The 14310-nt window shown below is 42.5% G+C and overlaps 2 protein-coding genes across 2 annotated transcripts in view; one reads left to right on the forward strand and one right to left on the reverse strand.

Annotated features, from left to right (window-relative positions):
* The window catches only part of LOC141002219 (TBC1 domain family member 8), a 33783-nt gene extending 28197 nt beyond the window's left edge, over positions 1–5586 (forward strand). The window contains exon 20 of the mRNA XM_073473452.1: positions 3319–5586. Within this exon, the coding sequence (XP_073329553.1) occupies positions 3319–3729 (411 nt within the window). The 3' untranslated portion in view covers positions 3730–5586. The remainder of the gene's footprint in view (positions 1–3318) is intronic.
* Positions 5587–6451: 865 nt separating this feature from the next.
* neb (nebulin) overlaps positions 6452–14310 on the reverse strand; it is a 66145-nt gene continuing 58286 nt past the window's right edge. Inside the window, exons 130-140 of the mRNA XM_073473384.1 lie at positions 14116–14208; positions 12559–12651; positions 12110–12202; positions 11678–11770; positions 10854–10946; positions 10271–10378; positions 9324–9510; positions 8607–8699; positions 8375–8515; positions 8122–8225; positions 6452–7352 (exon numbers count right to left, since the gene is read on the reverse strand). Coding sequence (XP_073329485.1) covers positions 7179–7352; positions 8122–8225; positions 8375–8515; positions 8607–8699; positions 9324–9510; positions 10271–10378; positions 10854–10946; positions 11678–11770; positions 12110–12202; positions 12559–12651; positions 14116–14208 — 1272 coding nt within the window. The 3' untranslated portion in view covers positions 6452–7178. The remainder of the gene's footprint in view (positions 7353–8121; positions 8226–8374; positions 8516–8606; positions 8700–9323; positions 9511–10270; positions 10379–10853; positions 10947–11677; positions 11771–12109; positions 12203–12558; positions 12652–14115; positions 14209–14310) is intronic.

Genomic DNA, 14310 nt, shown 5'->3' on the forward strand with positions numbered 1-14310 from the left:
TATGCCATTAAACGTGTCCAATTAGACCAGAGAGAAAGTCATCTGTTTTGTGTCGCAGGTGAAAAAAGAGACTCATTAAATTGTCTCTGTCACAGTTTTTCTTAGTTATTTCAAACTGATTTTGTGTTTTAGAGATGACTGATGTATGAAATGTATTCCTGTGATCTTAGACCTGCATTCAGTCTGTTTCTCTCCATATGTTGTGCTGCTTCAGCCTTGACGTTAAACACAGCATTCAGTTCAGATCTGTGCCGTGTTGAAAGTGGTGCGAAAATGTACGACAGTGTTTTGCTGCCACACCAGAAAAAGAGAAACATAACATGAAATGTATGTAATAACAACGTACAAACATATCTCATTATTACAAGAAACTTATATTTTTATTTTTAGTTTGAGCAGAATCTCAGCTATGTACAAGCAAATAATGACTGACCTCATGATTGATTATGAACTCATCATGAGCAGTGACAGCCTCCGAGGCGCTGCCTGAAGACACTCAAACATTTACAGAACAACAAGAAGACATCTAAGTACCGCCCATAATGTTCGATTGAGAGGTGATCTGTGTGCAGTGAAGAAATAAAACAATCAGCTCTCAGCAACAATGATGGAATCAAAACAATATGACACAGAATTTAACCCACTGTCCCTGAAATGACTTCTGTCTATCTGAGTTTACAGAACTCAGCAGAGCCTCCAGGATAAACATAAAGTCCAGCGTAGAGAGGCTGAGTGAATGTGGCCTGGACTCTGTGGAGGAGAGTCATGGTGTCAGAGACGCTGTAGAAGGACAGAAAACCTGACCTGTGATCCAGGTACACGCCAACTCTGGAGGACTCAGGACCTGAGACAGGAGTACAGACACTGTTGTAATAACAGTTGTAACTGTTTGTCTCACAAGATAGCGTCCACGATTTGTCATTGAATCCAAATCCACATTCATCTGAGCCCCCTGCTCTGCTGATATTCCTGTATGCGACCGCTACACGAGCTCCTCCCCCTCTCCACTGCACCTCCCAGTAACAACGTCCAGTCAGACTCTCTCTACTCAGGACCTGAGACCAGTCAGTGAATCTGTCTGGGTGGCTAGAATAAGACTGATGTTGTCTCATTAATGTTGCTTGTCTGTTCCCCTTAGATAATAACAGATGTGTGTTTGCTGTGTTTGAATCCAGTGTGATTTTACGTGAATATTTTAAGAGGTCAGCTCTGGTCATGTTCTTTGGTTGTGACAGTAAGACATCCACTTCTGTCACTATCAGTGAGATGTTTCTCCGGTTCTGTCTCAGGACGTCCTGTAGTTTATCTCTGACCTCTGACACAGCTGCTGTCACATCCTTAAAGTACTTCAGAGGACGGATGTTGATGCTGGATGAGTGTGTAGACTCACTGAGTGCTGACAGTGAGGGGTAGTTGTGTAGAAACTGGATGTGATCCTCTGTGTGTGAGAGCTTCTCCAGCTCAGCATCTTTCTTTGGCTCGACTCACTTCAGTTTCCTGCTGGGATCTGACCTGCTGCTTCACATCAGAGCGTCTTTTCTGCATGAGACGGATCAGTTCGGTGAAGATCTTCTCACTGTCCTCCACTGTTTTATCAGCAGAGCGATTGATGGCCTTCACCTCCTGTTGAAGCACCTTCACATCTTCCTCTCTGTCCTGGATTCTCTGCTGGATGTTTTGCCGACTCACCACCAGCTCTCTCTGCCTCTCAGTCTTCTCTGCTAAAGCTGACACCGTGTCGTGGCCTTTATGTTCCTCCACAGAGCAGAGATAACAGATACACTGCTGATCAGTACGGCAGAACATCTTCATCACCTCATCATGACGAGAGCAGATGTTCTCCAGGAGCTTCTTGGAAGGCTCCACCAGCTTGTGTTTCTTTAAAGGAGCCAAATCAAAGTGAGGCTGGAGGTGTTTCTCACAGTAAGAGACCAGACAGAACAAACAGGACTTTAATGCTTTCAGTTTCTTCCCAGTGCAGACATCACAGGCCACATCTTCGGGTCCAGCATAGCGGTGATCAGCAGTAGCAGCTTGGAGTCCAGTCTTCTTCAGTTCCTCCACCAAAACTGCTAACATGGTGCTTTTCAGCAGGACAGGCCTTGGTGTGAAGTCCTGCCTGCACTGAGGGCAGCTGTAGATCCCCTTCTCATCCCAGTAGGTGTTAATACAGTTCATGCAGTAGCTGTGTCCACAGGGAATAGTCACCGGATCCTTCAGTAGATCCAAACAGATCGAGCAAGAGAAAGCTTCACCGTCCAGCTGAAGTCCTTTCTGCGCCATTTCACCTCTCGGTAACAACGTCTGTCTGTGTTTTACTTCCTGATAACTGAAAGTACTACTGATCTGAATGTGTTTGTGCAGTGAACGGGGACGGTCAGCTCAGTTACACTCATCCATAAAACTGTAGATCTGAAGGGGAGGGAACAAGGAAATATGCTGACAGAGTGGAGCTGCTGTGTGAGAAGAGGGAGCAGTTATCAAACTTTGAGTCATTCCCGGACGAGGAGCAGCTCTGCGGATATGAAGCCTCAGTTAAAACCTGCTCCACATTTGAAAACATCACAGTTTTCAGTTGTAAATTATTTCTTGTCTCCTCGGGCTTTGCTGATATTTCTCTAACTCTCCCTCTGATTCTGTTCAAATTTTTTTTCCTGGTTAACTAGACTCATTAAAGATTCAAACTGCTGTTTCCTCAATGATCTACTTTGAAGCAACAGTTCAATGTCAGAATAACATCCTGAACCAAACCAGCGCAACACAAATATCAAACAAGTGATTAGTTAACTGTGAATCCAGAAGGACGGGAATGAACCGGATCAGCTGCCTCTGCTGCCAATTTGTGGATTAGTGAATGTTTTCCCACAACTTAACAAAGTTTATCCAAGAGAGAGAGAGAGAGTGGGTTGGCTCTCTTTCTCTTTTGAATCAGTTCTTTCTTTTTTACTGTTTATTTAATTTGTCATTAATATGTAGTCCATGAAGTGTCAGAAAATGCTGAAAAATGTCCATCACAAGCTCTTAGAGACAATCCAAAGTCTCGGAAGTACTTGTTTTGTTTCTGACCAGGATATTTAATTAACATAGATAGTGAATGATTAAACAGAGAAAAGTGGTAAATTGTTATAACTGAACAGTTGCAGTTTTTAATATTTTTTATGCTTTAAAAAATGACTATTTTGATGAAAACTGTCTGTCAGTCTCCTAATCACTGCTGACTAATTGTGTCGGCACTAATGTTTTGGTTTGTTGTAGCGATCAGAAGAAGTCTCATGTGATGAAACACTGATACAACCCCCTCTCTCTCTTCCTCCACAGCGAGAGTTCATCCAGTTCTGTAAAACGCTCTATGGCATGTTCCACGGCGACCCAGAGGAGAATGAGCTCTTCCAGGCCATCGCTACGGTAACCAGTCTTGTGCTGCAGATCGGCGAGGCCGGTCACCGTGGACACAGCTCGGGGTCAGAGGTCACTGGCCAAGAGGAGGTGGAAGAAGCCGACCGTGTCCGGGCGACCGCTGATGATGGCAGCAGAGGCGACGGGAGTTTGAGGGCAGAGAGCGAGTGGACGGTCAGCTACGCTCAGATCCTGGCGTCCCTGCTCACTGAACAGATGCTGGTGCAGTTCTTTGAGAAGCCGCTGGATCTGTCTGCAAAAATCGCAGAGGCCAAGGAGAAGCAGTATCACCAGCGGGCGGGTTTGCTCACACTGCAGCAAAGGACCAGCTGACTCCAATGTGAACAGATGACTGTGGGCCACGACACAAGCCAAGCGTCTTATGAAGAAAACCACAGTATCAGTATCATGTGACACAATGTGACAGAATGCAGCGACTTCAAATGCAGAAGCTAGCCAGGAAACTAAAGAGCCTTAAAGTAGCCTGTGACACTTGTACTTCAGTAGTATGACTGTAGGAACTGCAACCACACTGACACGACTCCCTGACCTACTGTGTCCCGTAGCTGACAACAGGAAGGAGGTTCTTTCCCTGAAACATTTTGAGCCAAAAAGACAGTTTACAAGCTCCAAATCTGAGCAGCAGGCCTTGTGATGGTGGACTCACTGGTATCAGCCACCAACATCAGTTACGAGATGGTCATTTTGTGCTACAGGCCTGCACCGATTCTAACTCTTGCCTTCTTCTGTCACCGTGTCGATGCCTAAAGTTAAACTGTTTAGTGGACATATAATCTAATAAGGCACCCTTTATAAAATATTTGTAAATTGTGACTAATTATTTTATTCAAGGTTAAAGGTGCAATATGTAAGAAGTTTAGTTTAAAAAATTCAGCCTAAAATGATCAACAGAATGTGAAGACCTTTTTCTGACGTTTTGACGTTGATGTTTTTTGTTGTCTCGTAGTCCAACTTTGTACCTCAAGAGGCGACGGTCCAAAAGTAAAGCTCATAACTCAGGAGGTGGCTGCTGGTTGCTCCCCTGTGTTCTGTCCTGCTCCAGCTGTGCTCCCTGAGAGGCTGCTGCTCTTTTTCTTGCTCGCCCAGCTCCGAGTTCTGGCCTCCATATCAGTGCTGCTCTCCGCGTGCATTCCTCACTTGGTCCCCCTGTCCCCGGCCTGAAAACCTCCTCCTGGTGGTCCAAAGCTCCTGTGCTAGTGGTGTAAACACCAACCAGGGGCTCTGAGCTCCCAGTCCGGACCGCTAGCTGCACGGCTAACTGAGGCTTACTAGCTAATGGCAGCTACAGTTAGCAGAAGTTAGCGGTTACTCTTTTGATATGCTGCCTCCTCTTTGTTTGGTGTATGAATTTACAGATGGACAATTCTTACATATTGCACCTTTTAAATTAATCATTTACTATTTTTTGCAGATCAGTTATAAGCCATTGATTCCATTGATTTCTGGGTTGTCAAGTAGTGAAACATTTATGGCCAAGTCATTAAACAGTGTAATTAATAGTGTCTCACTTTCTAAGCCATTTCTGGATGTCAGTAAATCATTAATAACGTTACAAACATATTTACTTTATATTAAGCCAGCAGGCAAAGTTAGTAAGTTAAAAGTTAGCATGTTATGTTTATTATCAACGATCCAACAACTCCTGAAGTGTAAAGGTAAAGTTGCTAATAAATACATTTTTTCCAGGACGTCAGAGTCATCTAACATCTAACAGTCCATCTAAGCGGGCGACATGGCGCTAACAAGTGTCCTGCTGGAGGAGGATGAATTATCAGAGATGTGTTTAAAACCTGGCATCCCAAAATCTGTTCCTATTAATACTTATGACTGATCTGTAAAGCACTAGTTAATGATAAAGCACTAATAAAGCCATTCAGTTGCTGTATGAAACCCTTTCTAAAGGCTGTTTGATTAGAAAGTTGTACCGATGATCTTTAACAATGCAGCATTAAGGACAAATCTAGCATTCAGTGTTCTTTTTATTGATTTTATAACTTCTGTTTCTTAAATATGAAATGTTTTCACCTGCACGCACCTGGAAATAAATATATTTTTTAAACTTTTTCAAATTACTGGAAAATAATCTACAGTGATCTGAAACAGTTGCAAAAGCAGAAAAAAAAAACACTGTTGGAGTCGTCCTTTGAATAAAAGACACTGTATAAAGACGTCACTTCTTTCTTCTCCTTCCTTTCTAATTACAAACCAGAGATAACATCCCACTCAGCAGCTACCCCGTAAAGGTCTCATGTTGTTGAAAGTGAGATTTACATGTCTTTTTGATTATAAAGCTGGTCTAGATCAGACACGGTGTCAGGATTTCAGTTTTGTGTGGGCCTAATTACATTTGTTAATAATGTTTGTCTTCTTTTGAAGGTTTCCGGTCTCGCTCTCACAGTCTGTAGATGTTTTCAAGGCAACATGGAGACAATAAAGTCGGGCGGGAATGCTCAGCTTTTCCGCCCGTCTTTCCTACATTGTTTTTAAGTTCTTCAGGTTCTAGAGAAAAGCAATCAAAAGTCAAACTACTTTAGTTAAATCACGGAAAAATAATAACTTTTCAATGATATTCTAATTTTTTAAGACGCACCTGTACATGTTCTTTACAAGTGGATGTAAACTTTTGACCACTGTATGTATATTCTCCCAGTCATTTAAGGTGGGCCAGCAGTACAAGTGGGTGCAACGCTGTGCCTGGTCTAGATGTCATATAAGTACTGTGAAGTATCAAAACACTCCAAGTGGAAATGCAAACAGCCTGCATTCAGACCTGTAAAAGCTCACCAATCAGAGCAGACTGGGCTTTTTTGGGATGGGGCCCTTAAAGAGACAGACACAAAAATAGAGCGTTCAGACAGAGGGTGAAAACAGGTGCTGCAGCAATGGACAATATGAGAAAAATAATGTGTTTTTTGAACATTAAAGCATGTAAATCTGAATGAAAACATAAAAGGAGCATAATATGGGAGCTTTAAAAGCTCTGAGATGGAAGATGATGGTCAAAGTTGAGGATGAAAAGAAGGAGGCAGAGAGCTGCAGGAGCTGGGTGTGCTTTATTAGCTACTGATTCAAGGTCATGCCTTACTCTTTTATAATCGGAAGAAACAAAACACACATTCTACTAGTGGCCAGCCTTCAGTGTAAAGGAGGGAAGACTGAGGCTCGTCTCATACAACTCTTCAGGAGTGGTTTAATCTTGGAGGAGGTAGATGGTAACTGACTCCTTCTTTCATTATTTTCATTATTTTAATCACTTCTTTTCCCCTGCCTTAGAATTTCCATTAAAGGCATAATTGGAGCTATTTGAGCCCACTGTTTTCATGAGAAAATCTCTGTCGGTACAACTCGGACAAAAAGTGTTTTATATATATTAAATATTTTTGAAATTTACAATATAATGGGCCAGGACGTTTGTAATGTCATGTAATCTCTTGCTTTTCCAACACAGTGTCCGAGAACACTTTCAACAATCTAATACAGTCTGTCATTCATAGTAGGCAGAGTATGTATAATCAGAAATATTTATATGTGTCACGTCATGATGCTTATGTCACATCCACAGGTAAGGGGGGCAGCAGCATATGAATGAAAACAGACTTATTAACGAGAATTACAACACAATCAAAACACAGTGACAGACCTACGAGAAACTCAAAGCTACACATTGCACTAAGCCACGGTTGTGATCACAGGAAGACCAATCAGTCTGCCCTGTGGATGTGTCTCGCCCACTCTGGAGGGATGATGGGCGGGCTTTGTCTTTAAACTGCTTCAACGTAGTTGGCTGGCAGCATGCCGGTCTTGCCGGTGCGCTGCACGGTGCCATACATCCATCCCTCATCGATGGCCTGCACGTTAACGATGACGTCGCCATCCTTGAAGCACACCTCGTCGTTATCGGCTGCGGTGTAATCGTACATGGCACGCACAGTTTTCTGCAGAGAATGAAGAAAAGAAGGCGATGAGGGTCAGTGTGTGAAGTCTGCGAGGGTGGTGTGACTGCTTATTGGTGAAAAAGTGTGACAAAAGATAAATAAGACTATAACACAAAGCAGTTACAATGATGTACGGTTTGATAAGAGTCTGGGAATAGAGAGAGGAGGAGATCCAGTAGGGTGTGTGTGTAATGTATGTATGTGCATGTTTGGATGTTTGTATGAGAGGCCAATGATCTGAGTTTTGATGCTCAATCTGTGTTAGAGAGTTTTAAACTCCTGATTCAGGAAATACTGCACTACGACCACACTGGAGTTTGTTCTAAATAATTCATTTGTCAAACATGCCAAGAGAGGAAGCTCAGGTAATTACAACTCTTGTTACTCTTGTTATAAATCAGACACAATTCTGTCTGTGCGTCTGGCTTCTTTGTTACACAATTTAATGTGCTGTGTAATATGGAGTTTAATGAGAGATGAGGATAGGAGGGAAGAGATCAGACACTGTCCCCACCTCCAAAATTTCAAAAGTCAACTTGACAAGTAAGCGTACAGGGTTGAGCTTGTTCTGGTCACAGCCCCATGCTTGCAGGACCACATGTGTGCACGCAGAGCAAAACGGATGTGGTTATGTGCGGTCAGATGTGTGGTTGCACCCAACACTGATGTCTAGGTGTTCTGGAGTACACCTGTGCACCACTCCATGTTATGCTTTATGCTTCCCATGCTGTCTTATGCAGTGTGTGTAAAGTGACTGTGTGTTACTGACCCCAGTGGTAGAGGGGTGTGAGGGGACGGAGGAGACTGTGGTCTGCTGGGTGGCCACTGATGATGATCTCTGCTGCACCTCCACAGTCTTAGCATGCTGGTAACCTGCAGAAGTTAAACACATAAAGGAAACCACATATGAGGCACAATCCGGCACATGACCTGTGGTGACTGGTAAAACACACTGACATGTCAATATAACACATAATACAGTATACTGTATTTGTTTGTTTGCGGTGATTCTGGATCATTACCGATAGAGGAGGTCATGAAGCCGTTGCTGTAGAGGGACATGTGGTGGTCGGCGTCCTGGGACACCTCAGACTTCTCATCAGCCAGGCCGCTCAGGGCGCTGGTGGAGCGGGAGTGCTCCTTGCTGCGACGCTGAGCTTGCACTGTCAGAACAGTGTTAGATCATGAAATTTGACGAACTAAATCATACTTATGTTCTCCCTATGAAGTGATCCATTAAATTTCTCATCTCACCTGACATCATGTGCAGACTCCTGGACTGGATGTTGTCCTCAGCGGGGTCGTAGTCAAACACAGAGCCGGGGTTTGTGCGCCACACACGCAGATCTGAGGCCAAATACAGGATCAGGCAAACAAGTCTAACTCCAAACAACTAGTCTCAGTCTGTGTTTAAAATTTCAACAGGTTGTGCCTCTCATGTAGTACCATTACATTTGAGTTTTAGAGTAGAGTATCCAACAGATAAATCCTTGAGTATCTTTGAAAAGCCCCAAAGGTGCTTAAAACACATTTTTGAAGGTGTTTCTAGGATCCTCCAAGGCTCCTCCTTTCATTCATTAAAAGATATTTTGTCCGCTTCACAATTAAGATTTTCAAGATGTTTCTCAAGTGAGAACTTCTGAGAACTGAAAAGTCTTTGAGTATTATGTAAATACCTTAAAAAACCCACATGAACATGAAAATGACCTGGATTTTTCAGAGATAACCAACTAAAGATTTGAAAAATGGATGCTTAGCTCCGTGAATTGGTTGCATTAAATTTGATTTTATCAAGATAAAGCACTTCCATGAACCAGCATTTTCATTTTCATGGTTCTTTACCATTTCTCTACAATTCAAATTTGTTGTGTTGAATTTTGAAGTAGAATTTTAACGTTCGTGTCCATATTTTAATTTGAATCCAGGCCTGAAACTAATGAAAACTAATGACTGTGTGCAATCTAACTGTACCAGTGATGGTCTCCTGGTCGTGCTCGATGGCACGCCTCCTCTCCATCTCCACCACACGCCTCTGGATGCCGCGGTAGCTGATGTCGCTGAAGTCCTGGGTGTTCTTCTTCACGCGCTCTGTCACCGGGTCAGAGGTGGTGGGAGTGAAGCTGCCCTTGCTCTTCTCGAAGTCCTCGTGGTATCTCACCTGGAAAGTAAGCACAGTTTGTAACGACCAGAGCTTGAAGCATTGTTTCAGTCAGTTTAATACATCGTACAAATACACTGTACAATGACTTCTCTATAAGAAAGTCTGACAAGTTACAAATGTTATTACAAATGATATATTGGACGACAATTAAAATAAGAACAAAATTATTATGGGACTAGTTATCCTTAGTATATGTTATGTATGTAATGTACAAAATATGCAGTATGAGTATATTTATGTAGACAATTCCCCTTGGTTTTCTGGGATATTTAAGGTTGCAGTACACTCTGGTGATAGTCTATGACTGTCAACAGATCCCATTAAAAGATTAATTGATCCTCCTAACAAGTACTATCTGACTAGCCAGAGCCGATACATCTTGTTCCTTTGCATTGTTGTCCAAAATCTGTAATAAGTCAATCGCACAGACACGTCCTGCTGCCATAAATCACTAGAGCACCAAATGTGTATTAATCCTCTGCTGAAAATAGCCCTCAATAAATCCACTATTTTTTCCTGTTTGCATAATAACATTACTGAGTTAATTTATTTATTCTTGACCAATATTTTTAAAGATTTACTACATCTTCAGTAGACAGTAGACATCATAAACAGTTGAGAGACCAAATGTGGGATTTTTCAGAAAAAGAAACGTATAACCTTCTTTAAGAAGGTAAAAGAAGTGGAAAAGTTAACTACCTAGAGTAGAAATAAAACTTAGCGTACATTAATTAAACCAACAATCTCAATGTCTTACTCCAGAGATGATGCGCTGGGTCTCTCTGACGCGCCTCATCTCAGGTGTGTCCAGAACGAAGGCGGCCTTGCCCTGCACCTGCTTACGGAAACTGTCAGAGTACAGCACCTGATGGAAAGTTGGGTCAGGATGGTAGAGAACAGAGGACACGCAGTGAGCGTCTGAAATGTTTTAGACCCGAATCAATCATACAGCAGCCGTTAGCATCCACAGCACAAAGGGCTTGGCAAAGAGGAAACACACAGCTTCTGACAGAAGGAGCTGGGGCATTACTGGGATTTCAGACAAATGAATTAGCAGACGTTGAAGTATTAAATCAAACAAGATTACGTCCCAATCTTCAGTTGGAGGACAACAGGGGAACAAGATGAAGTGGAGTAGTTTGAACAACAGGAGAGGTTAGCAGTGATGATGTGCACAGACACACCACAGCTGGTGGTATTAACACATTTAAAAAAGAGAGCGCAGTGGGGAGAATTAATACAATTAACTGGAGCCGGGACACACGTCAGTTAGAAAAGGGTTAACGTGGGGAAGAACATTTCTCCAGTGGAACATGTTCTTGCAGTGGTTCTGAAGGTACCGAGCTAATGTTTTCTTGGTTCCTTTTGACACGCTCCATCTCTGGAGTGAACACCACAGGAGTTCCCTTGGCTGAACCGTCTTTATACAACACCTACAGGACAGAAGCACAGTCAGATACTGAACCATACACAGACCACATACCTATAGGACTGCTTTCAGAGACTCGGATTGACCTCAAACTCTTAGAAGACACAGACAAAGTTCAGGAAATTTCCAAGATTAATAATCTCAGAGAAGATATTCCTCTGAATTGAGGAAACATTTGTTGCTTTTGGAATGTATTTAAGCGGTGTCTGAGAAATTGGTCCTATAGAATGACTCATACTGACAGCTCCTGTCAAACAGCCAGGATCTCTGTTGTAGAAACAAACACACTCCTCACGCTTCAGCAGGACATTTAGCTCATTTGCTGTGAAGTGGACATTAATTTAGAAGCAAAAAAAGCTGGGCTGCAGGTTAGCATAGTGTCTACGGGAGAGGGATCGGGGCTTTGGGGAGCATCACAGGCCAAAGAGTAGGGTTTCACTCAGCTGAAGGGGTTTGATGGTTGAAGATTAAAGATGATTGGATGGAGTAAGAGGAGAAAAGAACAAAAAAGAAATGAAAAACTAAGGCTACATGAGGGTCAGAGGGGTGATGATGGCAGGGCTGGAGCTCAGGAAACTGCAGTCTGTGCCTTGATGATGAGGATGGATGAGGCGAGCAGGAGGTGATGAGAGTGTGAGATGATGACAGGAGGGAGGGAAAGTAGCATTACTGATGGACACTACCACCCACTCTCAACAGTTAGGAGCACACGTGCTTCGGTTTTTGTTCCACTACCGAGCTGATGTGCTTCTGGGTTTCTCTGACCCGCTTCACCTCAGGGAGGTCCGGTATAGCTGTGCCTCGACCAAGAGAGTCCTTGTATTTTATCTACCCAACACACAATTTTGGTTTCATACAAAGAAAGTAAAGAGCAGGTCAGTCAGAGACAATAACAGGAAGACAGACACACAGCACAGCACCAAAGCTCACAGCAGACATTAAACATGGAATTAAACACACGTTTTTCCTGCGAAATGAAGAAGCAGGTTATGTTAGAGACACAGTGGCTCATCATTGGTGTTATATCTGCGCGTGGGTTTGATGTGATAAGCATCTAAACGAATGGTGATGACTCAGGAGGGCTGTTATGACGTGTTTGAAGGAAATGAAGAGTGAGGTGGAGGCAAATGACTGTACAGGAGGTTACAGGGTCACTCTGTGGAGTACCGTGCTAATATTCAGCTGATTGCGTTTAACTCTCTCCATCTCTGGGGTCTCTGATATTGACGTGCCTTGACCCACTCCTCCTTTGTACTGAAGCTTTAAATGAAACAGCAAAAAAAAAAAGTCAAATATGGTGGTAACACACTCAAAGACAGATTACTGTTCAATTTGGGAGGTAAGGAAATGCAAAATCCAAAAATAAGGAATTAAAATATAAGATCCAGGGAAATGCTGAGTAATTTAGGGGAAAAATGGAGGGGGATTACATTTTTTATTTTATGAAAATGTGAATTCATAATCAAGCCATCAACCAAGGCTGGTAAAAAGGAGTGATTTATGAGACTTCGTTAGGATGGAGGAGGGAAAACCAGGACTGAGAACAAGAGCGGCAGCTATGTTGGGAGATGATTATAGGGGGATGAGATAAGGGTCACTGCAGCCTGTTCCTCTACCAAGCTGATATTCTTCTGGGTTTCTCGGACCCGCTTCACCTCAGGGAGATCTGGTATGGCTGTGCCTTGACCCACAGAGTCCTTGTACTGTATCTGCCCATCAAATAATAATAATGACAATACACAGGTACAGAGTAAGACAGGGACAAACATGAGCACAGTATGTAGTGTATACACAGACACGTCCATCCATTCATAACAACAACATACACTTGGAACAACTGACATAACACGTTGTTACTTTCAACAGATTTTCACATCTTTAGTTGGGCATGTTGTCAATAAGTAAGGATGTGAAATACGTACGTTCTGCTTCAAAATGGATGGTACCTCATTAAATGTATGACTTCGGGGTTTAGATGTATTGAATTATCATGACGTAGAAAAACCCTACAGAAGCCTCAAACTCCTCATAGATGATGAAGATGTTAACTTACAGTGAAGATAAGAACCACTACACTATATGGCCAAAAGTATGTGGACACCCAAACATCACATGCATACATTGTTGAATATTTGAAAACTATGAGCAGTAATATGCTTTTACAACAGCCTCCACTGATTGGGCTGCAGGGATTTGCTCACTTTAAGCCACAACAGCATGAGTGAGGTCCAACCATTGACATACTGTACATAAAGACGGACAGTGTGTCACAACTTCCTCCCACTACACAAACATGAGGCCAAAACATTCCTCATACAAGTGCTGCCATATTGCATTGGTAATGTAAGTGCTAAATGGTGCTATGGAGCTGTGGTATCTAGTTCCCACCCATACACCCGCTCACTTAATCGCGGCACAGCTCAGCTGTCAATCGTAACGCCTCACCTCTTTTTTATAGCATCAAATAACTAATTAAAACCGAACTTAACAGAAATAGAAACACCTGAACTTACATCAGTGTGATAATAACTACCTTAAATGACAGAAACTATCTTTGGGGAAGAGTTTTTAGTTTGGCCCTTGTTCTATCTGCTAACATGGAGGGGGCAGGATGTATATCCAATACTGCAGCCAGCCACCAGAAAGTGAACAAGAAGTTTTGGCCTCACTTTTGCAAAGCTGTGATGTCATCCATCTTTCTATACAGTCAGTGAGTCCAACACTGATGTTTGGTGATAAGGTCTGGCTCACAGTCTATCCCAAAAGTGTTGGATGAGGTTCAAGTTCCTTTACAGCAAACTCGATAAACCACATCTTTATGGACTTGCCAGTGGTGTCCACATACCCTTGGCCATCTGATGTTTTTTTAAAAAAACAAGCTATTATCTTGCAGAAAGGAAGTTGGGTGACAAAGTATCTACGTCAAGTTTCCACAAGATAAAACAAATGGAGTCTTTGGGGCTCCTTAAAATCCTATAATTAGTCTAAAAAATCAAATAAACAAAAAGTAAAAAGGTATGAATGAAAAAAAAATCTCTGTGAAGAGATGATTGAAATGGTCATTTGAAGAGATGACATGAGAGGACAGGTCTGGTTATATTCTGAGGAGGGAATATGGAGGGAAGACGTGTTGAAGAGGAGATGAAGGAGGGCAGGGTCACTCTGTGGAGTACCGTGCTAATATTCAGCTGATTGCGTTTAACTCTCTCCATCTCTGGTGTCTCTGATATTGACGTGCCTTGGCCCACTCCTTCTTTGTACTGAAGCTTTAAATGAAATAGAAAAATAAAGTAAAATATGGTGGTAACACACTCAAAGACAGATTACTGTTCAGTTAAGGAGGGAGGGAAGTGCCAAAAATAAGAAAT

The sequence above is a fragment of the Pagrus major genome, chromosome 9 (assembly GCF_040436345.1).
Source record: "Pagrus major chromosome 9, Pma_NU_1.0".
Lineage (NCBI taxonomy): Eukaryota > Metazoa > Chordata > Actinopteri > Spariformes > Sparidae > Pagrus > Pagrus major.